Source organism: Diplotaxodon limnothrissa, linkage group LG11 (genome assembly GCF_057381915.1).
Source record: "Diplotaxodon limnothrissa isolate DT_005_m linkage group LG11, D_limnothrissa_male_GT1.1, whole genome shotgun sequence".
NCBI lineage: Eukaryota > Metazoa > Chordata > Actinopteri > Cichliformes > Cichlidae > Diplotaxodon > Diplotaxodon limnothrissa.
In genome coordinates, this window is record NC_140606.1 from 2,992,748 (window position 1) to 3,019,620 (window position 26,873).

Consider the following 26,873-nt stretch of genomic DNA (forward strand, 5'->3'; position numbering starts at 1 on the left):
TCAGAGACCAGTTGATCAAATCCATAATTCTCTTTAGGTTTTAGAAACAGACTGTGAGAGACTGTTCCATCCTTGTTATGGAATACATTTTTATGAACTTCAGTTACAGGACAGGTGGTTTCATCGGTCAGGGAGGCGCTAACCTGTCACAGTTAAAAGGGAGTTTTTCCTTCTCACTATAAGTGTTTGCTCTTGTGCGGTCGTCTGATTGTTGGAGTGTTCTTTGTAGGATCTTTCACTTATAATGTAAAGTGCCTTCAGACAACTGTTGTACTGATTTTGCTCGATATAAATAAAACTGCAAGGGTTTAGAAATATGCTGAAAACTAAATATCAGCAGGTCTATGACACGATGCTGACATTCTAAACATGGGGTAGCCGTGGCTCATAAGGTGGGTTGGAAAGTTGGTGGTTTGCTCCTCGCTTGAACGTGCAGACTGGAATAGCTATCCATGGGCAAGATACTAAAGCCTGAGCTGACGCACAGTGAATTGTGTGAATGTGAAACAAGGTGCATATACAGAAAAAAGCACTTTGAATGACTCTTATAGAAAAAGCATCGCCAGCTACAATCCAACCGGTCAGTTTTACATGAGTCCTCGTGATGTTGTTTGTCAAAGGATTTTTGTATTTTCCTTTCTTCTGATGATCATGATGCACCATGATAGTATCATTGTGCAGAGTCACACTGCGTGGGGATGTAAAAAATGTCAGCTGTAAAAGTGTGATCTGGCTCACTGAATCCCAATACCTGAAAACCGATTACACATTGATGGACACATTTATTTATTAATGTACTGTTTTTGGTGTACTGAAACTATTTAGCAGCTACCATACTTTATACACACGATACCTGAAAGCCTGTTTCTCTAAAGTGAAAAAATAAAATGTCCATACCCATACAAAGACAGTGGGAAGCTGTATTTTATTCTTGGTGTTTTGCAGGTTTGACCTGTGGGGGGTCGCCCAGCATGTTTCTCTTCTTGAACATTCAGGTTAATCTGATTTGGTATTTTAAGCTTCCCTGTTTCGTCATCAACTGATCCTCGTCACAGCAAATTAGTCCTTGAGTACACCGAGGTAATTGTTGTTATGAAATGACACTGTATACAGAAACCTAAATCTAATTCAATGTAAACAGTATAGTATTACTGTTACTCCTAAAATCCTTTTGTTGAACAAGAGTGAAATCTTTGATTAATTACTGCCACGATTAGTCGACGTGTTGTTTGAAGCTTTGTAAGACCCCAAAAGACGCAGTAGTAGGATTTAAGAGTGTAATAACGGACCGAGACAGAAGCACTGCATGTACAAGGATGCCAGCTGCCGTTAAACCCCGAAGAAGAAGCAGCTGTGTCCGGTGTCGTAGCTGTGTCCAAATTCAGGAACTGCGCATCCCAGCTCAGTTTACAACAAGTTAGTAAGTTTTAATATTACTCTTATTATTCTTTCTGGGTCACAAAATAAACGTTTAACATATTATCAGGTGAGAATGTAGCTGTGTAAACCTCAAATATCTGCTCAGTTTATCAGGACACCACATATTTTCAAAAGCGCTCCGACGTTTTCGGAGACGTCTGTTACCCACTAGCTCGATAGCGAGCCGGGAGGTCAAGGCTCACTAGAGCCGTGAGAACACCGGACTCCCGGCAAATCGTTTTCAAACCCACCGCCGTCTTTCGCTACTCAGGTTAAACATGATATATGAGTCACTTAGATAACTTAAACATGTTGTTGTTTGGCTTTTTTTTTGTATTTTATTTGTTCCTGAGTAAATCTCTTTGGCTGAGATTAAAGTTATAGTTTCTACACAGCTGAATAAACATCAAGCAGACAGCTGATTATCAGAAGTGTGAGATGCTCAGAATTTACTCCGGTGTCCTGTTATATTTTAGATAGCAAGGAGCAGACGGCTGAGTTTATTAAACAGTTCCTATAATAAACACCTTTATTTAGAAACATCTTTGTGCATCAAATGCTATAAAATCAAAGTTCAAAGTACTTCAGTCATTACGCTGATATATGACAGTAATTAAGATCACATCTAATCACATCCTGAAATAGTCTTCAGCAGTAAACACGAGTCGCTGCGAGGAGGAAACAGATATTTTGCAGCATTCAAGGAGGTGAAGAAATATATAAAAATATTATTATGCTCTCACACACATTCTTAGTCAGCCAGACTCATTACAGAGACAAAAGCCTTCAGCTCAGACTGTCTGGACTGGAGCTGACAGTAACTGATGGTAGTGTAAGCTGAATTAAGGCACAGGGGTCTTCAGAGTAGATTTCCCCCAGCAGGTGCACAGGTTTTGCATGTCCTTTATCCTGTCTTCCTTCTCTCACCCCCACCGGTCGCAGCAGATGGCCCCGCCCCTCCCTGAGCCTGGTTCTGCCGGAGGTTTCTTCCTGTTAAAAGGGAGTTTTTCCTTCCCACTGTCGCCAAAGTGCTGCTCATAGGGGGTCATATGATTGTTGGGTTTTTCTCTGTATCTATGAAGCACCTTGAGGCGACTTTTGTTGTGATTTGGCGCTATATAAATAAAATTGAATTGAATTGAATCTATCTATAAATATCACCCTGAAGCATCAAACCATATGAATTAATCTGCCTGCAAACACATTAGTCACAGTTTTATGGGGTTCCACTTCTCAGCTGTTCTCTATAAACCTTTACATTAAACCAACAAATGATTTGTACTTCTTATTAACATAACCACAGACCAAATTCCCCTCTGAGATCCAAAGATGATAACGGTAATTCGTTGGTGCTGTGTTGGACGTTCCTGAGGTACAAACTACATGTTGAAAACTCAGCGTTCTTGTTCATCCCTGAGCTGATTTTGAGAACAAAGTACAAAAAGGCTCATCTGCACTGGTTGATACTGCGACTCTACAACAAATGACGGGCACACCTGTAATTACATAACTGCTTCATGCAGTCTCAGTTCAGTAGAGTTCATCTTGACAATAAAGAGATAACAGTTAATGATTATGTGCAGTTAGACAAGTAGGCCACCATTAAACAGTAAGGTGTGACTTAATGATAAAGGGTAAAATCAAAGCTGAAGAGGCAGTTTGCACACACACAGTTCCTTCCTGCAGCCGTCACAGCGGTGCCGTCAGATTCAGCTTTCTATAAATAAATCTCTATTTTTACCTTTTCTACTTTCATGCTTGCTTTTTAAAAAATGTTTTACTCATGTTTTCATACTACTGTAAGGTGACCTCGAGGGTCTTTAAAGGCGCCTCCAAATATAATGTATTATTATCCAAAGATTGGAATTAAATGAGTGTGTACTAAGTACACAGGGAGCATGAGCTCTGTAGTGCTTCACCATTCATTTGGTTTTACAGACTGGACTTCACAAAAACAAACTTCAACAACTTCAAGTGTTTAAAAACGGGAAAAAGGAATCTGACACCAAACAAATAAATTTGAAGCTGAAAAAACAAATTTATTCAACACATTTTTTTATTTTAAATAGCAAAACCCCGACGCAGCTCCACACGGGTCCCTCTGCTGCCCCTCACAGCCTGCTGAGCTCGGGTTTGTTCACTGTCACAACAGCGCTGATTGTTGGGCTTTTTATCTTTTATATTGTAGATATTTGTCTTATTAATAATAATAATGATAATATAAAGCACACATAAAGCATTTGAATTGAAGTGATATTGAAGACTCCAGGCGTGTTTTCAAAATACATGAACATGCACAGACCTAGAGGACGAACATTTTTATAAATGTCATTTTTAATTTGGAGCCAAAGAAATGACATCGCCCTAACATCAGCACACTGTCAGCCACGATGGTGTCTCTGTGAAGAGAATACTGTTTCGATTTGATTTATCCTTTAGTACCACAGTGACACAGATGGAGTGTTTTTCCTCTGGTGAAGTGACATGCAAAATAGTTCAATGTAATACAAGAAAACGAGTTAATGACAACTTTCTTTCTCAAGGTCCAGGGTTTCCAGGATGAATCCCCTTTCTTCATCAAGGGACCGTTTTTAACTCCACAACCATAAATCGTGTTCTAGCTGACTGGATTCTGAAGGACGAGCACACTTGGATCCCTGCAAACACTCCAGAAAAGAAGCTAAAACCATTCAAGCTAAAACTGATCTTAAAACGCAGACTATGAACCACAGGCAGTGTCTAACCTAGGACACACCAGTTCTACATGAGAATTTGCAAATGAGGAATATCTTCACAGCTATGCTGTTTGAAGTCTGATCCCCATGTTTTCATAAAAGGAATGAGGTGGAGAACAACAAGAAACACATTTAAACAGGTCCACAGCATTCCAGTTAAATGAGGAACAAAGACATCGGGTCAGAACAGCTCCTGAGTTCAGTGTCGAGTTCAGACAGACCGTCAGTCCGCTACAGTGTGGAGAGCAGCAGGCCTGTGCACTCTTCAGTCTCCTGCTGTGGTGCACAAAGCCACCCTCGCTGCCCACCAACCTCCTCGCTCCAGCGTTAGTAAAGGCTCCAGGCCTGCTGATGCAGATAAAGTGATGACGAGGAAGAGGACGAGGTGGTGAGTTTGCGAGGGCCCAGCTGCTTTCCACACGCACACATTCAGTCCAGCTTCTCCTTCTGGACCAGCTTAGGAGCGTCTACAAAGTCCCGTCCATAAAAGAGGATAAGCCCACCGGTTACTGCACTGGCTGTTCCCCAGAACAGGACGTAAGCCAGCGTCTCAGCCCACGTGTCACCTGACAGGAGACAACAGGTCGAACTGCGTCAGTGGAGGAAATTTATTTGCATTCAGTTTATTGCAGTTAGTCTTACCGGCCATTAGAAGGCAGATTATACACATGGAAAAGGCAACAACCATGATGATGGGCAACTAGAAGAAAGAAAAGCGGCATCACATTAAAGACGTCAGAAAAAGAAAATGTTGTGAGTCGAGCTTCTTGAGCTCTTCTTACTGTCAGAAACTTCCAGTCCTTGGGGTCTCGCAGTGGAGTGGTCCAGTCAGCTTCATCGACAGCATAGTTCCCCAGAAATAAATCGATGGAATCCTGCAGGAAAAACAGCCCACCTGAACTCTGCTTTGCAGCGGCATCATCACAGGTACGCTCTTCTATATGAATTACAGTTTTAACTGTGTTTTGTTGCAAAAGATTTTGCAGTGACTTTGAAGTCTTTTTGTATGCAGGTTTAAGATTTTACCGATGTCATTACTGATCTGTAGAATGCAACAAAGCAACGAGGACCACACTGAACACAGCTTAACAGTTTTTGTCTCTGCTTACAAAAGAGCAACCAAAGATGTCTTTAAGGGGATCAGCAGTTATTTCACTGAAGGGTGTGTAGCTCGTCGAGGTCATGGCTTTAAAAGAGTGAGACTGGACGTGTTTGAAGACTTTTCACCTCTCATCAGAGGCTCCTTCATTCTGGACTGTTGTTAAAAGAAGTGGGGAACATGGCCCCGTCTCTGAGCTTTTCTGAGCTCATATTTTTCTCATGTTAAACATGTTTCCATGTTTGATTCGGACTAAGAAATATGGCTTAATGAGATCTGCAAATCACTGCATTCTGTTTTTATTTACATTTCACAGTGTTGTCCAAATCTCCACAGCATCAGTGCTGAGCCCTGCTGCTCACGGCCTGATTTTAAAAGAATACGTGCCTGTAAAGCGAACTCTACCTGCAGCGGTCTGATTACTCATAACATGATGATTATGTGAGAGTCATTAGCAGCTTGTATTATTGTGATATTGCTGTAGTATCTGATGGAACAGATTCATTTCACTTTGCAATATGGCATTCACACTATTCCACACTGATGAAGTAGCACATAAAGGACGACCTGAACCCACCAGTGACGTGTGGTCAGCAGAGGTCATCATAAAAAAAAATAATGATAATCAAATAAATGAAATCGTTTCTTTATCGAATGGTTTGATCTATGAACTATTTTTTATGAAACAATCTGATTGCACACACTCACACAAACTGTGCCCTGCCATGCAACGAGGCACTGATAGGGGGCGCTCGTGAGTCCATGGTGCAAAAAAGGAACAAAGGGTCGGTGTGTGGACTTCATAAGTAAAGGTGAGACCATAATAAGGTTAATTTAAACAGTTTGTACGTGTAAAGAACGCTGATATGAAACATGACCTGTTAACTGCTGCCAATCAAATGGGAGGAAGGACCGGCTCAGGGCAGCAGCAGGTAGCAGTGGTGCTTCTGGTCTGCAGCAACTCCTGCTGCTGTGATCATGTGTTTCTATTTGATAAGGCAGTCGTCATTGCTGCGTTAGACTCCACGGAGCATTTCCATTCATAATTAATCTCTCAACATCTGTCTCAACCGCTGCCGCTGTGCACTGAGGCAGCTACCACTGACTTCCCACTAAATGAATGCAGAAATCAGGTAATGAAATGCTACTAAAAAGCAATATCAAATGTCCAGAACAGCAGCAGCTGCTTCACCGGCAGCACGAAGGCAGGAAGTGCCTCTACTAGCTGGCTGGAGCCAAATGGTGAATAATTTACTCTGTTGGGTTCATATATTTGTAACTCTGACTCTGGTGGATCAGCCATGAAGCTCGTCTCTGGTACCCACCTGTCTAAAGCCATCAGAGAAGTTGTTTTTGTAATATCGGATCATCGAGTTCCAGCCGTCCATCAGCAGTCCCCAGTGTGTTCTCTTCCCTGTCCTGAAATATGAACATGAAATTCAGCACCATTAAGAAAAGCAGCAGCATTTACAGCTACTTTATCATTTTAATAAGTGTTAAAGTACAGAACTCACAGGAAAATGAAGGAGCTCAAGGACGGTCCGCAGAGGAGAACCTATCGCCAGTTAGAAACTTTCTTTAAGAGCAAGATCCAATTTGGGTTTTTGGTTTTGCCCTCGCAAACAAAACAAACTGTAATATTCTGATGATGTGCGGCTGTAGTGATCTTTAAATATTAGACTTCTCTGCAGGCTAGAACCAGGTATTAACCAACAACACTAACCAGCAACAGCTGCAAAGACCAGGCAGGACGCTCTTCCCAATCACATCCGTCTAGGTCTCGCTGTCACTGCCCTCATCAGCACTGAAGTCTCCCAGCATCACAGCAGAATGAACACCCTTGAGAACCTCGCCATGTCCCAGTAGCCAGCCTCGAAAGCTGCGGATCAGTTCACCAGGGCTCCTGCTCTTGCCCACTGCCCAACACACAATGGACCCAACCCCTACAGCATCTCCTGTGGGTGTCAAACCTACAAGAAGGCGGGTCATTTCCTTCTTCAAGTTGGCAGAGAACAGTGGCCTGGCCACCAGGCGTTCTCCGTCAAGCTCCCTCTCCAGGCCTTGCTCCCAGGTTGGGACCCCGATAACCCTACCCTGGTGGTGCCTGTTTTCGGACCCGGAGTTAGCAACATCCCCCAAGAACCCGAAGAGGAGAGTCCTGGCCCCTAGCCCTGCCAGTGTAGCAGAAATGATGAGGATGATGATGCAGCAGCAGCCGTTCTTCTCTGCGTGAGTAGCTTAATGTTGTTCGTGTGTAATTTACGTTGAGTAGGCTAACCACGTTATTACATTAATGCATGTAAGGTGAACTAGCAAACACCGTCGTAGTTACATGCAGCTGTCTTCTTGTTTGATGGCAGATACTCCCTTCACCCTGGCCAAAAAGGCTAAAATGACCAAAGAAAAAGAGGAAAACAGCTAAACATGAGAGGTTTTTGGACTTTGTGTGTGTTCTCCATTCTTTAAGCACCGGTTTGAGCACCGTTTAAGCACCGGCACCGTTTCAAAAGTACCGGTTTGGTACTGGTATCGGATAAAACCTAAACGATACCCATCCCTAGTGAGGAGTTCAGAGGGTCTCAGAGTACTGTTGCTTCTCCTTGCAAAGAGGCCACCTGGAGGAGGTGGCTGGGAAGAGGGAGGTGCTGCCATTCTTGCTGCCCCCAATTTGTATTTTTAAGTAGGAAAACAGTTTTTCCGTTGGGTCTGATGCTGCTAGTGTCTTCCTCACAGTGAGACATAACATGTTCATTAATTACTGGTACTGTTCTCGATAATACTCAAAGCCAAGATGTTGGTTTCGTATTGAAACTGGAAAAGTTTGATCGGTGCATCCCGATCTACAATCCACACTTTTGAAGACATCATTTATTTTGGCTTTTCTGGGAGCTTTTACTGTGTGTTCAATGAACACATGAAAAGCATCACCGTTCCCTTTTTTTTTATTGCAACTCTAAAGACTCCTTATATTTTAACTGAGTACAATCGACTGTAGCACAAGTCAGAAACAAAACGCTAAAAGGAAATAGCTACTCCAAAGAAAGAGTGGGTGGTTGCTTTCACCTCATTATGGAAGAGACGACTGTCAGTTCTGATGGCACAACTTGAAGACAGGTAGGGCTAAAACAAAAACCTGTTAGCATGTGTTTGCTGTGAACACTCACCTAGTGAAGTCAGTCTTTAAGGCACCAGTTCCAGCATACTGCTTGGCACAAGCGTCAGCATTGTCTGCCCAGGCTGTGTGTGAAACACAGAAGGGGAGGCAGAGCAGGTCATTTACTAATCAGAGAGTTCGTCGTTCAAGCCCTGGCTACTCCAGTCTGCATGTCAAAGTATTCTTGAACGAGACACTGAACCCTGAGACGCTCTCTGATGCATTCACTGGAGTATGAATGTGTGGGAATGTTCAATGACTAAATGTTTTATAAAGTTATAGTCTAACCATGAAGCAAAAATGTCAAAGAGTGCAATAAGAGACCAGTCTTCTGCTCAGTGTGTGTGTAAAACTGTGACAAAGACTAAATCATGCTGGCCAGATAGTAGCTGGGACAGAGCATATCAAACTGAAGCAGTGTTTACCACACAATGCCCTTTAGATGTCCTGTAAAAATTAGTGGATCCAAAAGGTTTTGCGAGCATGCAAAGGACCAGCTGCATATTAGGCAGGGTTTAGATATGAAAACAACAAACTCTGATTAGTTGTTACTACTCAGGCTACAGCTGTGTGAGGGAACACCCACCATTCTTGTACATCTTCTCAAAGTCTGTCTGCTCTTCAATCCGCTGGCCTATGTGGAGAACTCCCATCCTCTAAAGACACACACACACACACCTTTTGTCAAATGCTCTCGAGTCTGAATGCCACTGTTTTCTAATACAGCCCTGTTTTAACTCGTTTAACCTCTTAAGCCCCAACGCCCCCTGATACGGGGGCAAAAGGCAGGGGATCAGTTGGGCTTGGGGCTTAAGAGGTTATGCAAACATTTTCCTTGTTTACCTGCTGCCTTCATTTAGAAGAATCAAAGCAAATATAATCCCACTGCAAAATGGTATGGAGTTAATTTCAGTGCATTTGCAGACAGCAGTGGGACTACTTTGACTGTAAGGTGCCAGGAGGAGCACCCAGATCTGAAGAACAATCATAGACACAGCAGGGTTTCAAAAACCCGCTCAGCAACAAGTCTGCTATTCTCAGAGGAACAGGTGACCTTGGAGTGATGTGGCCTCTGTCCCTACGGACACAGCTGCAGATACTACAGTGCAAAGCAGTACAAACAGAACGTTTTGTTGTCATTGGTTAGCTTTAATGCACCAACTAAGGCCAAGAAGAATTGCAGACAGTTACATCTAGGGCAAATTAATCACGTTTCAGGAGAGGAGACGTACTCCTGATCATGATCAATGACCAGTTTATTGACATCAACAGATTGCTGCTCAACAGTCCTTCAGCTAGATGAACTCACTGATGAACTGTGTGCTCAGATACTTTTATTTGCTCTTTGATGTCATATTTATAATTTGGACAGAAGCAGATGTTGACATGATGGTGAAAGTGTAAAGAAAAACACCAACATAAAGGCCTGGGACTGATTCAGTTCCATTTCATTTATTTATATAGCACCAACAGACAACAACAATCACCTCAAGGTGCTTTGCAAAGCAAGGAAACAACCCTACAATCACACAACCCCCATGAGCAATTACTTGGCAACAGTGGGAAGGAAAAACTCCCTTTTTACAGGAAGAAACCTGCAACAGAACCGGGGGGGGGGGCATGTTGGGGGAGAGAGGAAGGAGACGAGAGCGCCAGCTGTGAGCAGAAAGGAGGGCTTGTTGTTCTTGCAACAAACGGTTGTGTAACTCTGCTCATATAACAATCAAGTTGTGGATTTGTTGCCCGGACACTGAACTGTGCGCTGTTGGACCCAGGACCCATGTGGCTGTTTATGTTCCTCCCACTGCTACCCCACAGCTCACAGCTGCATGGGACATTATTCACTCTCCCATTGGCCGGTTACAGACTCAGCTTACAGCCTCTCTGGTGACTTCAAACACGTCACTGCCAACTTCACACAATATGTGGTCGGTCCCGCCAGGGGGGAGAGACTTTTAGACCTACTGTATGCTAATGTCAGTCTCCTCTGTACCCCCACTGGCTGGGTCAGACAAAAGCTGATTCAGTTCACCCTCCACTATGCGCCTGTTGTGAAGAGGGAGCCTGTGACCACCAGTAGTATTAGGAGGGGGTCGGAGGAGGCCTCAGTGGAGCTACAGGGCTGTTTTGTGACAGACTGGGAGACTGTGAGTGTTTCACCGACTACACCTTCCACACCGACTCCACTGTCCCAGCTCAGACATTGTTATCCAAATAACAAGCTGTGGGTGACGAGGACATCAAAGCCCTCCTCAACGACAAGAAGAAGGCCTTCAGACTGGACAATAGAGAGGAGGTGAGCATGGTTCAGTTACTGAAAGGTAACATCAGACAATAATTACCGGAGAAAGCTGGAGCAGAACAGCATGAGCGAGGTGTGGAGTGGCATAAAGACAGGGGCTCCTTAAAAGCTGGGGCCGGTACGTTCCAAGCGATCTAAGCAGGTGACGTCGTGAGACTGCATCCCAGCGATTGGCTGGTCAGTAGCGTCACTCGATGAGTCATGAGAGCGTCTCGTTCATGAAAGTCAAACCTGCCGTTCTTGTAACCCGGCAATGAGGGAAATACGAAACAAAGCCACGGTCCCTGAGTTTGACGAAAAGCCAGAGACCGAGCAGCGGGTATATCGACGCCTCCACTTCCACCTTTTTTGTACCATTCATGTTGCATACTAACTACGTTACAGGATGCTAGGCAGCAATGACAACAACCAGGCACATTAGGTGCTACTCAAGTGTAAGGAAAAACCAACTGTGGTGAGCCATAGCAAGCTGATCAAAGTAGGTCCGATTAAAAAGGGGCTAATGTGCTCAATGTGTTTTTCAACAGATTTGACACTGCAGTAAACGCTCAGCCACTCTCTCCCTCTGTTCATGAGTCTGAGTCTGCAGAGGCTCCCAGTGCTGAAGACGTCCTGCCCTGGTCCTGTACCAAAGTCGACACATTCCAGTGACCCCAGGATTGCAGACCTGTGTCACTGACTTCCCAGGCAGGCCTGGAGGACGCCATCATCTACCTGCTCAATGGTGTCTATGCACATCTGGACCAGCCGGCGAGCACTGTGAGGGTCATGTTTTTTGACTTTTCCAGGCGTTCAACACTATCAGGCCGACCCTCCTGGGTGATACGCTGACAGCGATGCAGGTGGATGCCTCTCTGGTGTCCTGGATTGCTGATGCAACATTGTGTGTCAGGTGATCAGCAACACAGGGACCGTCCTCTCTTCTTTCCTCTTCACCGTGTACACCACAGACTTCAGCCACTGCACAGAAACCTGCCATCAGAGGTTTTCTGATCATGAATGCATCAGTGACAGTGAAGAGGCAGAGCACTGGGGGAAGTGGGTTGAAGTGGACATCGTGGAAGACTACAAGTCCGTTGGAGTACATAGATAATAACCTGGACTGGATTAAAAACAACACTGCACAAGTGGTTAAGGTCTTTTAACATCTGTCAGACGATGCTGTCTGTTGTGGCAGTGCCATCCTCTATGCTGCTGCACGCTGGGGGAGCAGGCTGAGGGTCACAGATGCCAAACACTCAAACTGATCCGTAAGGCCAGTAATGCTGCGGGGACGGAGCTGGACTCCTTAAGGTGGTGTCGGAGAGGCGGATGTTGTCCAAGATGAGGCTGGACAATACCTCCATGACATGCTGGCCAGTCACAGGAGCACGTTCACTGAGAGGCTGAGATTACCCATAATGCACCACTGAACGCCACAGGAAATCATTCCTGTCTGTGGCCATCTCCCTGTACAACTCCTCCACTGATACAATAGTACAATAGCGCACATCCTCTGCAGTGAAAGTAACGACGTTTTATAGATTAGAGTAAAATGTACACGATATATATTTAATCTCTGTAATATTGTGGATATTTAGACTCGAGCTAGTTCAGTCTGTTACTGTTCTTATCGTCTCTGACCACATTGTTAGGGATCAGTGAAACCCCAAACAGACCAACAACCTGAAGGAAGCATTAAAGCAGAAAGTGGCCACTTCAAGGCTGCTCAGACTGAGCACAGTGCAAACAGGTTACACAGATTTGAGCCTTTACCTTTATACAGGCTTTGTATCAAGGTGTAATGTGTACAATTAATCATCACCAGTTAAATAAAGCAGTATCATGTTCGTATCAGTATCACATGCTGTTTATTTATTTGTGCATTCTTTCTGTTTACACATGAAAGCACTTCTGTAATTTGGCCTCTGCACACGTACTGTGTTAGATTTTAAACCAAATAATGACCTTCAGCTCAGATTTAAGGAGTTTAGCAAAATTATTACATTAACTGATTTGCAGTTAATGAAAAATGAATTCCAGCAATCTAAAAGGAAATACGGTCCAATGGAAGCGAGGGAGCTCGAGGACGGGTCGAGAGCCCAAATAAACCACAGAGCTCACCAAACCTTTAGGGTAACCAGCTCAGCCATCAGTAGAATTCAGAATTTAGCTTGCAGGGGAAAAGCAGACCAGCACAGCTCAAGAGCAGTATATGAAAAACATGGTTGTGCGTTGCTCTACCTCAAAATGTCGGGGTCCTTTCCACTGACTGGAAAAACTTCCTAAAACAGGCTGGATTCCTGTTTTTGTTAAACCCTTGAATCACTTTAGTCACATACTGACTGTTGGGTTTAAAATCCTTGTGGTGGTGAACAGAAACAGAAAACATGACTCATACGTCTAAATGTGTGTAAATGTGCTTGTACAGTAAAGTACTTCAAGGTTTCCTGATGGTGCTGAAGGATAAGCAAGTTCTTGCATGTGAGAACCATTACGCATTATTATATGTGACTATGCATTTAATACCTGCAGCTGTGACTGAAGAGAGCGTCGGGCCAGCAGGCTCTGGATGACATTTGTACGATCCAAACAGTCCATGCAGTTGCTCCGAAAAGTTCCCTCCTGATTTAACAGCACCTTTCCATCTGCATCCACTAGGAAATATCTGCATCCATATGCACAACATTACTTCTCATGAAGAGTGTATTACTATTGGACAGACACAAGCTGCTCTACTAGCTCACTGACCCAAAGTCATCCTGCATTTCAGCAACCATGTCCAGTAAGATCTGAAGGCGGTGCCACCTCATGTGGCTGCACTCCTTATGAAAGTCAAAAGCTATGTACCTAGACAAAAGCGAGGCTTTAATTACCTGAGGAAAGCAGGATGTCGAGTAAATGCCAGACAGATGAAGCCTGAGGCTGAATTAGTGGTAATCTTACTTGATCAAGCCATTACCCAAGTTTGTGACCATGTTGTCGAATGCCAGCTCCAACGGCTTTTCTGAGCCTTTTTGGTTTATCTGTGAAAGAACAGAACAAATAAAACAAAGAGCCTTTGCAAACGATTGCATATGGGTATGTGTGGGTTTGCTGTTATTTCATTTGACTGTGAGGTTATATCATGGTCTTGTAAATGCAAAAATCAGTAGCTAACGGATTGTTCTCACCAAGTTCAAAGTGACTTGTCTTCCATAGAGGATGATCTGGGAGTCAAAGTGTCTCTGGAATCCGTCCAGCTACGACAAAAACAGGAAGATTTCAGAAATGAAGATAAACAACAGGTATTTGTTTTTTCACTTGAATCTGCATGTAAAGAACTTACATGGTTGACTGTTTTGCTGATCTGTGGTTTTGGTTTGTACCTGAGATTAGGCCTTTGGGACCAGTAGAAGGGGATGGAGCCTCTGGTCTGCAAACACACCATTAACAACGAGAATTTGAAATCAGAGGAGAGACCCAGAGAAGGCAGAGTTTCTGAAGCGTGTCTACAGGATGAGCCCATGAAGCTCTTGGTCGCTCAAAAAGACCCAACTGTGGAGACATGTATGGCTTGAGATATTAACTTTAATAGATTAAGCTATACATCCATACGTTACATTAAACCAGCGCCTGTGTGAAAATAGCTGAAATATCCAAACAACATGAAGGGTCCCATATTTGATCAAACACATTGTCCCTACTATGTAACTCGCATGTTAGGTAACCCAATGACACACATTCCAGTACAGTCCACTGTCTCCGAGGTTTAGATGGGGCCTTGTCCGTGATCCAGTTCAAAAGGACGCACTTGCTTGCACAGATGTTAACAGCCTGTAAAGCTGCTTTTCTAATCTCCCCGATTTTGTCATTCGGAGCAGCAAACACGACGGGTTCAGCGGCAGCAGAGATCTGATCCAGGTCACACTTTATGAACAATACTGCTGTATTTTTCTGCATGAGCACAGACAGTGAGTGAGGTTGTCCACCTCTATTTTACACTTAGGGCAGAGTAAGGCCTGAGTTATATACGTGGGCTCGGTGTGAGACTTGCATTTGGACTGCTTTTACTTCATTGCACTCAGATATTTAGCATTCTCCCAGACTTGGTCCCAGGTGCCTTTGCAGTGATTTAGATGTTAATATGTTGAATTTCTGAACACGATTTGTCTTCAATCATCCAGGTAAGTAAATGCCACACTCGCTCACAGGTCACCTGATGAAACGCTTCGTCCAGATGAACAGAATCAACTTTTTGGAATTTTTCTGTTTCTTCATCTTTTTACATTGTTTTTAGAGTAAACTTTTTTGCACCCTGGGAAGCCAACAGACTGAAGGAAGCTTTTGGACCCATGTTCCTTCACTTACTGACCATTTTCCTATTTGCTATCGTTGGTCTGAACGGCAGATTTCATGTAATCTCTGCTGGAGCACTAAGTGTTTGGCTCACCTGAACAAAAGAAGCCTTTGCACCGTTGTACTGCACTATCTGCTCTGTTTCCACATAGTTAGCAGCGTGTCCTTCTGAATCAATGCCTACAACAAAAACACACAAACACACACAAAAACTGTTGACAAACTCGGTTATCTGAATCCTTCAAAGTCATGAGGAGCTGATTAGCTTGTCACTGACTTGAGGTGCAAACGCACTGACTCCACTATGTTCAAATGACTCGTGCGCTCGCTGCATGTACCCACCTGCAGTTAAGCAACGTGTGCGCTGGGCCACTTGAACAGGTGGAGCCAGGCTGTGTCTGCTACACTGCTCAGGTGGATAGTATGTGTCAAACACAGCAGGATCCTCCCAGAACAACAATATCCTTTCTGTAAATTCTTCTAATCTTTTTAGTGTTGTTATAAAAACAGAAGAAAATACCACAAAATGCATTTACTGAGAACATTTCTTCAGAGACATAAAGCAGCCAGAACATTCGGTCAGGGCTCAAAGTAGGGCTGGTTTCTAGAATCGATTCGATTTGAATCTGGGAAATTTTGCCTCAGACAGTCAGAAATATTATAACTCAGATCAGCACATTTACATCTTTTTGTATCTATAAAAAGGAAGCTGACACTTTCCAGACTTTATCAAAGGTGTGAGCGTCACAGCAGAGGCCTTTGTGTCAAAGCAGCTGAAGATAAAACAGAAACACATGAAGGAGATTTTCCTGTTCTGGGATTTTATAAAAGTATTCTGCAGTCGATCAAAAACGAAAGAAAACCATTAATCAACAATGAACATCACCTCTGACGTTACAGCGGTTTGATTAGAGACACGGCGTTTTGCATTTTGTATAATTTTAAAAAGTTTAAATTTGTTCAGAAGCCTGTTGAACGGCAGAAATTAGGTTTTCTTAGTAAAAGGAAAAAACAGCGGCCGACAGCCTGTAAACAACGACAGATTGGTGCGTAACAAGCAAGCGAATAATGAAGAAAACAGATTTGTAGACGGGAAACTGTTGTTGAAGTACACAGAGAGAGGGAGAGAGCTGTGCATGACGTGCAAAACAGCAAAAGTCAGAGTGAGTCCATGACGATGTTTATGTGAAGCTTAGTTTGGATCAATGTTGTTTGGAGAGAGATAAACTAACAGCTTCTGAATCAGCGCAAAAAGGGCGTGAACATAAAGCTCGACCCGCCGACACATCAGAGTCAGCGAGCTTTCAGCCCCGACCGTGTCCGTGGCGTCGGTGAGAAAGTCACAGCTCACTGATTCTGATCCGTCGGCGGGGCCGCGCTGTGTGTGTTGATATTTTGTGAGGTTTCACCTGAGATTCTGGCGTTTTGGGCAAAATAAATTCATATTAAAAAAATCTGGATTTTAATGACTCGATATCACGTTATCCAAGCGAGAATCGATTTTAATCGATGAATCGATCATCAAAACCCAGCCCTAGCTCAAAGGACATAAATTACCTCGGACATAGTAGCGGACCCCTGCTCTGAAACAGCTCCTCCTGGAGATAACGCTCCACTCAAACACCTTTCCACTGATGCAGCTCGACTTCACAGTGATGACTGATTAGCACGTGTTAAGGACACAACAGTGCTGACAGGAAACATCACCACATGTAGGGATATGATATTAAAGACTCATTGCCAAAAAAAATTGAGTATGAAACATTTGTAAGGTTTACTCAAGTTTAGTCTAGTGGTACGAAACATCTACACTGCGGTACATTTTTAAACAACGTCCTCTGGATGTTTTTATTGTTATGTTATTACTCATCTGATAGTTTTCTGTCAAGAAGAAGAAAAAAGTGCTCCAGCAATCACAACAAAGCATTTAGAGCGCACAGACCAGTCTGCTTCAGTGGTCATTAAATGACACCGTCCAGTTCCACTTTACACAGGTAACATGAAAGCTGCCATTCACTAAGGAAACAGGAAAGGATACAGCCGTGGACAACAGGAAACACAAACATGTGCAGCTGTGAAAGGAGAGCAGCGGTAAATGTTTCTATGTACAGCAGCAGAATATTTAAACATGTTGAAATGAAACTGTCTGCTACAGGCGGACCTTCTCCACAGTTACACATATTTTGGAAAATGAAAAATGGACGGTGAGCTCAGCAGCTTTGCTTCTGTATAGAACTGCAGGAGACAAACTTATTAGCTGAAGCCGTTTTGCAGCTACACATCTGCTGTTTTTATTTTTCCCGATGACACGATTCACTGAAAACAGCATCAACTCCTTAAGTCGTCTCGCTGACTGACTTGAACATTTCAAAGTTTCCATGACACAAGCTCCTTGGTTACGTTGGCTACATGTACCATCGTTTTCCTGCTAAATCGTAAAATGTTGCTGGAGTGAATTCACCCTGGTGCCTCTGGCAGCAGGTAAATGATCAGTACATTAGGAATTTTCATCAGATGAGAGGGTGCTGGAGCTCATCATCCTACCTTGTTTTGTGCCACACTTTTCCTCACTCCATCACTTTGATGGTTGATGTTTTCCTCATCAAGTCATAGAAATGCTTCTAGTGTGTTTTGGATTACTGCAGCCTTGCCTCTCTTCTTTTCTTAATTGCTCACAATGAAACAAACTCTAGAGCCTTATGGACTGAAGGGATTTCCTTCACCATGCTAAATGTTTTCTTGTGCTTTTTATAATCTTCCTTACTCACTAAATAATTGGATCTTACCTCTGGCTGTGCTATGAATTCTCTCAACAAGTGTCCGTTCCACACAAATCGCTGATCTGCCTGAAACAAGAACAGATACAGAATTGCAAATCAAGCCGAAGCTACTATTAACTGAGATAACGTACAGTCCTCTGTCCTAAACCACCCCGTTCTTTATATTTTGTTAAGAAAACAGGAAATAGGTGCAGCAATTTATTGAAACATATTCTAGCATAAATGATAACACAGCTCATACTGAGTTCTTACAGTCCTAACAAACTTGAAAGTCAATATTTGGTATGACCAGCTTGAGTTATCAACACAGTTTCAAGCCTCTTCAGCAGCTTCAGGAATGGGAGGCAGAGCCTTCAGTTTTCAGGCCCCTCTTCTGTGGAACCAGCTTCCAGTTTGGATTCAGGAGACAGACACTATCTCTACTTTCAAGATTAGGCTTCAAACTTTCCTTTTTGCTAAAGCATATAGTTAGGGCTGGACCAGGTGACCCTGAATCCTCCCTTAGTTATGCTGCAATAGGTGCAGGCTGCCGGGAATTCCCATGATGCATTGGGTTTTTCCTTTCCAGTCACCTTTCTCACTCACTATGTATTAACAGACCTCTCTGCATTGAATCATATCTGTTATTAACCTCTGTCTCTCTTCCACAGCATGTCTTTATCCTGTCTTCCTTCTCTCACCCCAACCAATCACAGCAGATGGCCCCGCCCCCCCCTGAGCCTGGTTCTTTCTTCCTGTTAAAAGGGAGTTTTTCCTTCCCACTGTCGCCAAAGTGCTGCTCATAGGGGCTCATATGATTGTTGGGTTTTTCTCTGTATGTATTATTGTAGGATCTACTTTACAATATAAAGCACCTTGAGGCGACTGTTGTTGTGATTTGGCGCTGTGTAAATAAAGTTGATTTGAGTAGTTCTCCAGGCATGTTGGAGAACATTCAGAGATCTTCTTTGGATGTTTTGCTGTCTTTTACACTGTTTACACTGCTTCAATAATGTTGAGGTCTGAGCTCCGAACAGTGTTATGTGAGGTTTTCAGGTATGATTCTCCTGGACTGGAAGCATGTTTGGGGTCAAATGTAAAATGCTGCTGTCAACAAGATGTTTTCCAGAAGTTCTTATATAGTGGAGCAAAATCTGATGGTGCTTTTCTTCATTCATAATGCCATTGATTTTGATAGCTGCAGACACTCACTGTTGGACCTCTCTTTAGACCTCTGAGTGCACAGCGATGATAATAAGAGCCAAATGTTTGGATTCATCACTTCATGAGACTTGTTGATTTTCAATCCTGTTCTCGTGTGATTCGGCATACCTCAGCATTTTCTCCCTGCTTCCCGTCCTTAACAATAAATTCTTGACAGCCACTCTGCTATCATTCCTGAGGAGGCTTTGATAAACAGGCTCAACTGACAATCCAGACGCATGTCTCATGTCCTGTGTCCAGGTCCTGTAGCTTTTACTCTTTCCTCTATTCGGCCTCTGATTTTTAAGAAGCACCAAACAGTATAGGTATGTTTAAGAGCTCTTTGGCAATCAACTTGTTGGTGCAAAAACATTAAACGGTGTTATCTTTGCCATATTCAAGTAGAAATGGGAACAAATGATGTTGTTTTATGATAGGCTGCCTAAACAGACTTTAATTTAAAACTTGTTCACTGCTTAGTTGCCTTTTTGTGTGTAGACACAACCCAGGTTCATGCCGTGAGTTAGGAGCCTGAACTATTGCTCAAGAGCACTTTCAACACAAAAAAAGAAAATCAGAGTCTGGCTCCTTGGAAGCAAAGTATATAGAATTTTGTTGGATTTCCATATTATGATCATTTATCGCTGTGTGTCCAACATGTTTAACCATGATTTGATGGTCTCACCCTACCCGAGGTCAGAGATACAAGCTCTCCAAAGTGCTGCTCATAGGGGCTCACATGATTGTTGGGTTTTTCTCTGTATCTATGAAGCGCCTTGAGGCGACTGTTGTTGTGATTTGGCGCTATATAAATAAAATTGAATTGAATCTTCCTCGCTCACACTTGAATGAATTAAACAAGTGCAGCGTTAAAAAGCTTAACTTTGCTGGTCAACACCCTGTTAGTGATAACTGGTACATGTGGGATTAGTGACTGAGACACGTCCATATTTTAACAAAAAACCAACCTCTAAACCAGGGGCCCCCAGGCCTCGAGGGCCGGTGTCCTGCAGGTCTTAGATGTGTCCTTGATCCACAGCTGATCTAAATGGCTAAATGACCTCCAGAGGCCTGGCAATGAACTAATCATGTGACTCAGGTGTGTTGACCCAGGGTGAGATCTAAGACGCCGGCCCTCGAGGCCTGGAGTTGGACACCCCTGCTCTAAACCATTATTGAAAAAAGAAGTGCTTCCAGCTAAGCCCTGAACTGCAGCCACACAGTCGTCCAAATACACAAACAGTTCAAAGACTTTACATCAGAAACATCTTACCCTCTCCAGAAGGCTCATCTCCTGAAACTCTGGGCTGGTGTTTGCCAGGCGCTGCAGAGTGTGTGTCAGATCATAGTCGGTTGCAAAGTAGAAACCGTCTGCATGAAGCATGCTGTTAATCATGGACAGGAAGGTCTTGTTGTCTTGCATCTGCAACAAGAAATAAATCCAGCAACAAAGCAAGAGATACACACGAGCCGACAATACAACCTGGGTGAAGCAGCTGTGATCTCTGCTTGAGCAATAATGTTTCACGTAAGGAACATCTGAACATGCGTACAAAGGCTACGTTCACACTGCAGGCCAAAGCACATCACCCTATGTGACCCGTATACGACCGTGCTGTGACAGTGTGAACGGCACGAATCCCATATTTTCAAATCGGACCTGGGTCACTTTCGTATGTGGTGCTGAATCCGATACATATCCGATGTTTTAGAAAGCGACTGCTGTTTGATGGTCATGTTGCATGAAATCTGTCTTTTACGCTGACACAAGACAGATGCCAATTATCAGCTCCGGAGAAGACAAGCGAGACAGCACGGCGGTAACTGGAGACGGAGCGAGTCAATGGACAGAAACTGAGGTTTTGGACTTGATTAGCATATGGACAGACAATTCTATTCAAGCTAAACTTGAAGGGTCGCATCGTAACCGGGCTGTGTTCGGGGTTAACTCTATGCTCAGACTACCAGTTGGGATTGTTACAAAGGAAATGAGCAATACGTTTTTTTACTTAAACATTTAAACATAATACAACACAAAGCAGAGCGCAGCAGCCAGTGCAAATCTTTGTTCACTGGAACAAGTTTAACTACTTTGAAGCTTAATATTCTAACGTGACATCGTTTTAACTCTGAACAATAAAAGAATTTTTTTTTTTAATGGAGAGTTTATTGAACCATCTGACAAATTTGCTTAAAAAATTAATTCAATTAATTGAATTTTAACTTCAGGAACACTGTTCTGGGAGTGCACTAACTCTCCAAAGACACGCCCGTGGAGATCACTGGTGTCCATCAGTGAGAAAGATTATCCACACGCTCGTTCTCGATTCTTTCACAAACCATAATCATTACGGGTCAATCTTGTCGATTGGACGTCCCAGTAAATTTAACTTCCTGTCAGATTGTGCAATAGAGGAGATGTTGGGCCGTAGTACACAGCACAAACCAAACACATTAGCAAAAATACTTCAGGGGTCATTTGGATTTGTTTTCTATCCACAGGACACGGGGACCTGACAGGCACCGAGTGGACCATGAAGTCATGAGCATACCAAAGTATCTACCATCAAATGTGAGGCCAACACGTGTGCTCCACAGCAAAGCCTAGCTAAAACTGGGTCAACAGCACATCCATCTCAAGCTCAGCAGCAAATCTGTAACACAATGGCTGAAAAAAGACAAGACGGTGATGCAGTTGCTGCATTTAAAGTTCAAAACTCTCTGGACTTTTAGATTTCTGTGTATAAACACGTGGCTGCAAACCTCAGTGAACTGAAGGAACTCTGTAAAGAAGACAAAAGTCCTCCACAATGATGTGTTTCCTTTGTGTTACTGCTGTTAAAGGTTGTTCTGCTAAATTCTACTAAGGCGCAGAATCAGAAGACACTACCTGGTTGTCTGTGAGGTGCAGTATTGTCTTTTTATAGGAGATTACGTCAAAGTCCAGAGCCTTCCACACAGCATGGCCCAGCAGATCTCCCACCTTCCTCTTCTTTGTGATGACAACCAGGTACATGCCTTCCAGAAAAAGGAGAAAGCAGAGCAAAAATGCACTGGATTATCCAACTTCCAATATTTCACAGTAGAATAATGTATCTCCATACTGTGTGCATGCTGATCTTACCTGCCACTAAGCGTATAGTTCCCATCAGTCCACATATTGGCCTGGTCTCAGCTGATGCAGGGACATCCTGTCTCACTGAGAAGGGCGACAGGGACACAACAATGGTTTTTATGGACACAGGAAATATATCTGTAACATCATCGAAGCTGGGATTATAACTAAGGAGGCCATCTATTATCGTTTCATGATCTACTCTCCAGACTTACTGCAGCCCAACAGAGAAAAGAAATCAACTGAAGATCAGAGAAAATCTTGGCACTCCCACAATTTCAGCCCACGCCAAAAAAGAAATAACAAAACAATAACAAATAAGAAGGAAAGTATCCTCAAACGTGTTTAACACTTAGCCACACATTGTCTTCAGAATCAAAATACTCTGTGGATGTTATGTGGTCAAATATCTTATGTATGCAAACGCGCGGTCCAACTTCTTATCTGGTGCACGTCTTTTATTTTGACAGCGAACGCGCACCACTTATGTGCAGCCCATTTATACAAGCGCTTTTAACTATGCTTTAAATCAAACATTCACACTCTGATGGATCAGAGAGCAACTTGGGGTTACTATCGTGCTCAAGGATGTTTAGCATGCAGACGGGAAATCTAAATCACTATCTGCCAAATCAACTAAATTTAATGGGAGATGTTTTTGTTTCGTTTTTTATAAGATCTAGAAAACATTTCCTATTTTAATGTTCACACAAAATACAGTTTAGCTAGATATACTGAAGTGTTACTTAAAGTGTCTTTCTTATTGTATTTTTATATGTTTTTATTGTACTTTTTATATTCCTGTTGTACAGCACTTTGGTCGGCCATGTGTTGTTTAATAAATTGCTTTATAAATAAACTATGGCTCAAATCAGAATCAGAATACTTTATTGATCTCTAGGGGAAATTAACAGTGCTCCAGTCCAAACAGTAACAAAAACAGACAATACAGGAAGTAAGAAATAGCACAATAAAAAGTGTCTATCAAGACTGGCAAAAAAATCTTTTGAATTTTATAAACTTTCTTTAATTCCATATTTAAATAACAATAAACTTAAATGCCATTTTGAGCTGCAGCTCAGCATGTGGAGCCGATCATCTGCTACCTGTGCTTCAGTCTACATGCCAAATATCCTTCAGCAAGGTAGCGACCCGGGCTGCAGTGTGACTGTTAGATGGAAAGCGCTTACACAGAAACAGCTGCGGGGTGAATGAGGCAGGTTGTGTAAAGTGCTTTGGCTGCTCAGGCAGAGCAGAGCTGTCCATTCACCATAACGAGCAGAGGTTTTCTTTGGGCTTTTCATTAAAGGTTTAAATGGTCTCAGTCGTTTGTTTTCTTCTACATTTTTAGACAGCATCCCGACCTTTGGCAGGGGGCGTGTCCATTTGCTTACCTGTTAGAGTCATCTCAGTTGACACCCTGTCAATAGCCAGGACATCCACGGAGCCATCATCACAAGCTTCTATGTAAAACTTCTCTGGTGTGGTGCGCCTGATGCGAAAGACAAGACCCGGTTTAAAAGCCACCATGAGCCCGTGGGCAGCTCACATTAGCAGCGCTGAAGGAGCCGGTTACTGCTCTGGAACATGGCTCCATCACATCTTCTAACCTCGCTTAGAAGCTCAGTTACTAAGTTGCGTTTGCTCGCGTCCATATTTAAATGTGTTATTTAAATGTGATTAGAAACAACTGAAATTGTTTAAAAAAACAAAACAAGTTGGGATAAAACGGACGTTAGCGTCAGCTCCTCGACAATTAACGAGAAGCTGACGGAACGTAACTCAAACGTGTCGTTGTAGTTACACTCCTACTAAAGACGGGCACGCCTCTCCACGCAGCGTGGACCGTAAACCAGGCTGTGTGATGTTACTGTTTCGTTCTGCAGCACTTACAAGCTGAAACTCTGGAAGGTGTTCGCCATCTTTGCTCCCGAAATCTCAGTGACGTCAGGCTACTTCCGCCGTCAGCTGTGAGCGCGCGAGCGTTTGTTCCACCTGCAGCGTGAGCGAGCTCCACGTGCGGCCGGACACCGGAACAACACGGTTCTGTAGAACAATAAGCAGCATTGGTTAAAATGCCATCTTTACATTTCCAGTAAGGCGTTAATGTAACGCCTTACTTATGTAACGCGTTACTGGACTACATTTAGTTGTGTAGTTGCGTTACAAAAGTTCTTCAGGCGGATAGAAAGAAAAAACGTTTTGTCCTTCTGCACATCAGAGCAAAGCAGAAGCAAATTTTAATTTCTTTGTAATATTTTGAGCGTTAAGGAATAACAGAGACGGCTTCGACCTCAGCCATCGCTTAATTTCCGGAACTGGACATAAAGACACCGGCACAGCACTCAAAACACTGCTGCCCCCTGGTGGTCAAACCCGTGTGAACCAACTGTTACTTCATAATGTTCCTCCCCCTTTAACTGAAACTACTCTGTAGTTTAATTAGTAAATAAAATACCCATATAAAAACTTAACCTTATATATATAAATATAAAACAAACCCCACAAAATTAACTCAAATTTCACTCACTACTAATTAACCAGCCATCCGACAGACTTCACTATAACAGTAAAATCCTGTCAGTGCCCCTTCCTGTTATTATCAGACTCTCATATGCTCCAGAGGTCTCCTGCTTCTTTTCTTTCCTTTTTTCCTTGAAAGTTTGCACCGCTCACCACTCTCAGGGGTGCAGCAGGCCTGTGTCTGTGTTCTTGACAAGTAATGCGGGACTTTGCCTCATGCTCAATGTCAGTCTCCATATGTGGCCACCACAGGTAACTTCTGGCCAGGCCCTTCAGGCGGCTCATTCCCGACTGTGATGTAGCTGTTCCAGCATGGGGCAAGAACGCCGTTCTGGTATCACCACCTTCATCTCATGAAACAAACGTATCAATGCCTTATGATCCATGATAATCATAAACATCCTGCCATACAAGTACTGATGGAGATACTGTACACCAAATATTACAGCTAATCCTTCTTTATCCGGCTCTGAGTAGTTCTTTTCTCCTACACTCAGTGTACGTGATACAGACACAGTGGGTTTCTCCTCACCATCTGGCATGCAGGGAGGACTCCAGTGCAGAAAGACACAATTTGTGTCCCAATGGCCGTTCCTTATGGGAATAATTTATACTGGGACCTGGAGTGGAAGAGAATTTGACCTTTCCATCGAAATTCCTGTTAACCAACAAAGTAAAGAAAATGTCTTTTGAAATCATTCATCGTTTATACCCCACCAGAACTTTTCTTGTATAAAAAAGACGCTGATGTTAACGGTTCATTTTGTTACTGTCTCACTGCACTAATCTTTTGTGGACAGATTTTTGTACTTTTGTTGTTTCTTTTATTTATTCTGACTTCTCTCTCTGTTGTGGGAAATATTTTTTTGATTTACTAATTAGTTTTTTGATTTACGCAAGCAGTGAGTTTTATTTTTCCATAAAAAATTCTTTATAATAACTTGTTAATTGACTTACAGGTTGTATTATCAACATGTAGTGACTGAGCAGCAGGTTAGACGGGAGATACCTTCAGCCTCCGACAGCAGAACTCTTCCCTTCAACGACAGGTCTCACTGTGATTTTTTGGGATTTATCTATAATAGGAATGAAGTTTGTGGAGCATCTGGATTGCTCATTTTTTATTATTTGAATTCCAAGGTATCTTACAGAGTTTCTTACAGGTATTCCATGAATTGAAGTTGCTAAACAACTTTTAACTGGTAAAAGTTCACATTTATGCAGGTTGAGTGAAAGTCCGGAGGCTTTAGAGAATGGCTGTATATTGTTAATGGCCACTGAAACTTGCGAGGCGTCTCTGAGGAAGAGAGCTGTATCGTCTGCCAGCTGACTTATGAGTATTTCTCTGTTAGCAATGACCAGGCCTTTTAAAGAACTGAGTTTAATGTGCGAATTACAGAGTCGCACAGAAAGAAGGAATAAATATACGGACAGGAGGCAACCCTGCCTCACTCCACGCTTTAGAGAGACTCTCGGGGAAGTACCAGTGGCAAGCTCTATGGAGCTGTTACAGTACAGTGTCCGAGCGGCATTACAGAAGGACTGACCGAACCCAAATTTATTTAAAGCTGTAAAAATAAACTCATGCTCTAAGGAGTCGAACGCCTCGTAGAAATCTAAAAAAAGAATAAGACTCATCCTGTACAAGTTCTGGGTAATCTATTATGTCTAGAATGAATCTTATGTTGTTTGAGATATGACGATTCTGCATGCATCCAGATTGACTCTCATCAATAACTTTACCTAATACGTGTTTTATTCTATTAGCCAATATATAATCATTATTCAGTAAAGAGATTGGTCGCCAGTTGTCTAGGGAGTGCACCTCTATCCATACTTTCCTTAAAAACGTCTAAAAGAAACGGGGCTAAACTGTCAGCGAACTGTTTGTAAAGCTCGGCAGTAAGGCCGTCAGTTCCAGAGGATCTGTTAATCTTTAGATGTTTTATAGCATCTGCAACCTCGATCAAAGAAATTGATCTGTCGCAAAGCTGACTTTCCTCCTCATTCAGCTGAGTGATTTTGTCTAAAGAATTTAAAAAAGTCAGACAAGCTTCAGGGCAATAACTAGAAGAATAAAGTTTGCAATAAAAGTTTGAACAATATTTTGCTATGGTATCCTTATCATTAGAAATTGTCCCATTACTATTTAGTTGTAGGATGGAGTTGGTGTTAGATTGATGCCCCTCCGGTGGTCCTCCTTGGGCTCTCGCACTCTGGGGCCTCTGGATGTCTGGGGCCTGGATC

At 43.0% G+C, this 26,873-nt stretch overlaps 1 protein-coding gene across 2 annotated transcripts; it reads right to left on the minus strand.

The window, feature by feature from the left end:
• Nucleotides 1–3,499: 3,499 nt before the first annotated feature.
• Nucleotides 3,500–24,051, minus strand: sacm1lb (SAC1 like phosphatidylinositide phosphatase b). 2 transcript variants are annotated; one of them, XM_085366096.1, is made up of 20 exons: nt 23,997–24,051; nt 23,498–23,595; nt 22,113–22,187; nt 21,879–22,006; nt 20,262–20,411; nt 17,813–17,872; nt 17,065–17,098; nt 16,584–16,685; nt 15,121–15,206; nt 14,017–14,103; nt 13,862–13,930; nt 13,635–13,714; nt 13,440–13,538; nt 13,218–13,356; nt 8,994–9,063; nt 8,418–8,490; nt 6,579–6,672; nt 4,937–5,029; nt 4,797–4,854; nt 3,500–4,720 (listed from the first exon to the last, which is right to left on the minus strand). In XM_085366096.1, the coding sequence occupies exons 1-20, from the start codon at nt 24,023–24,025 to the stop codon at nt 4,584–4,586; spliced, it is 1,761 nt and encodes a 586-aa protein (XP_085222222.1). In that variant the 5' UTR covers nt 24,026–24,051; the 3' UTR covers nt 3,500–4,583. The 2 variants fall into 2 exon arrangements, with proteins under 2 accessions (XP_085222222.1, XP_085222221.1); XM_085366095.1 differs by having other exon boundaries at nt 23,498–24,047.
• Between the last annotated feature and the right edge of the window lie 2,822 nt (nt 24,052–26,873).

Bases quoted from the DNA above. Each gene is read 5' to 3' on its own strand.
- sacm1lb (XM_085366095.1), bottom strand. From the start codon at position 23,633: ATGGTGGCTTTTAAACCGGGTCTTGTCTTTCGCATCAGGCGCACCACA. The intron at 17,099-17,812 runs GTAAGATCCAAT...CTCCTTTCACAG, and splicing joins AATTCATAGCACAGCCAGAG to CTGCACATGTTTGTGTTTCC. The intron at 13,357-13,439 runs GTCAGTGAGCTA...ATATGGATGCAG, and splicing joins GAAATGCAGGATGACTTTGG to ATATTTCCTAGTGGATGCAG.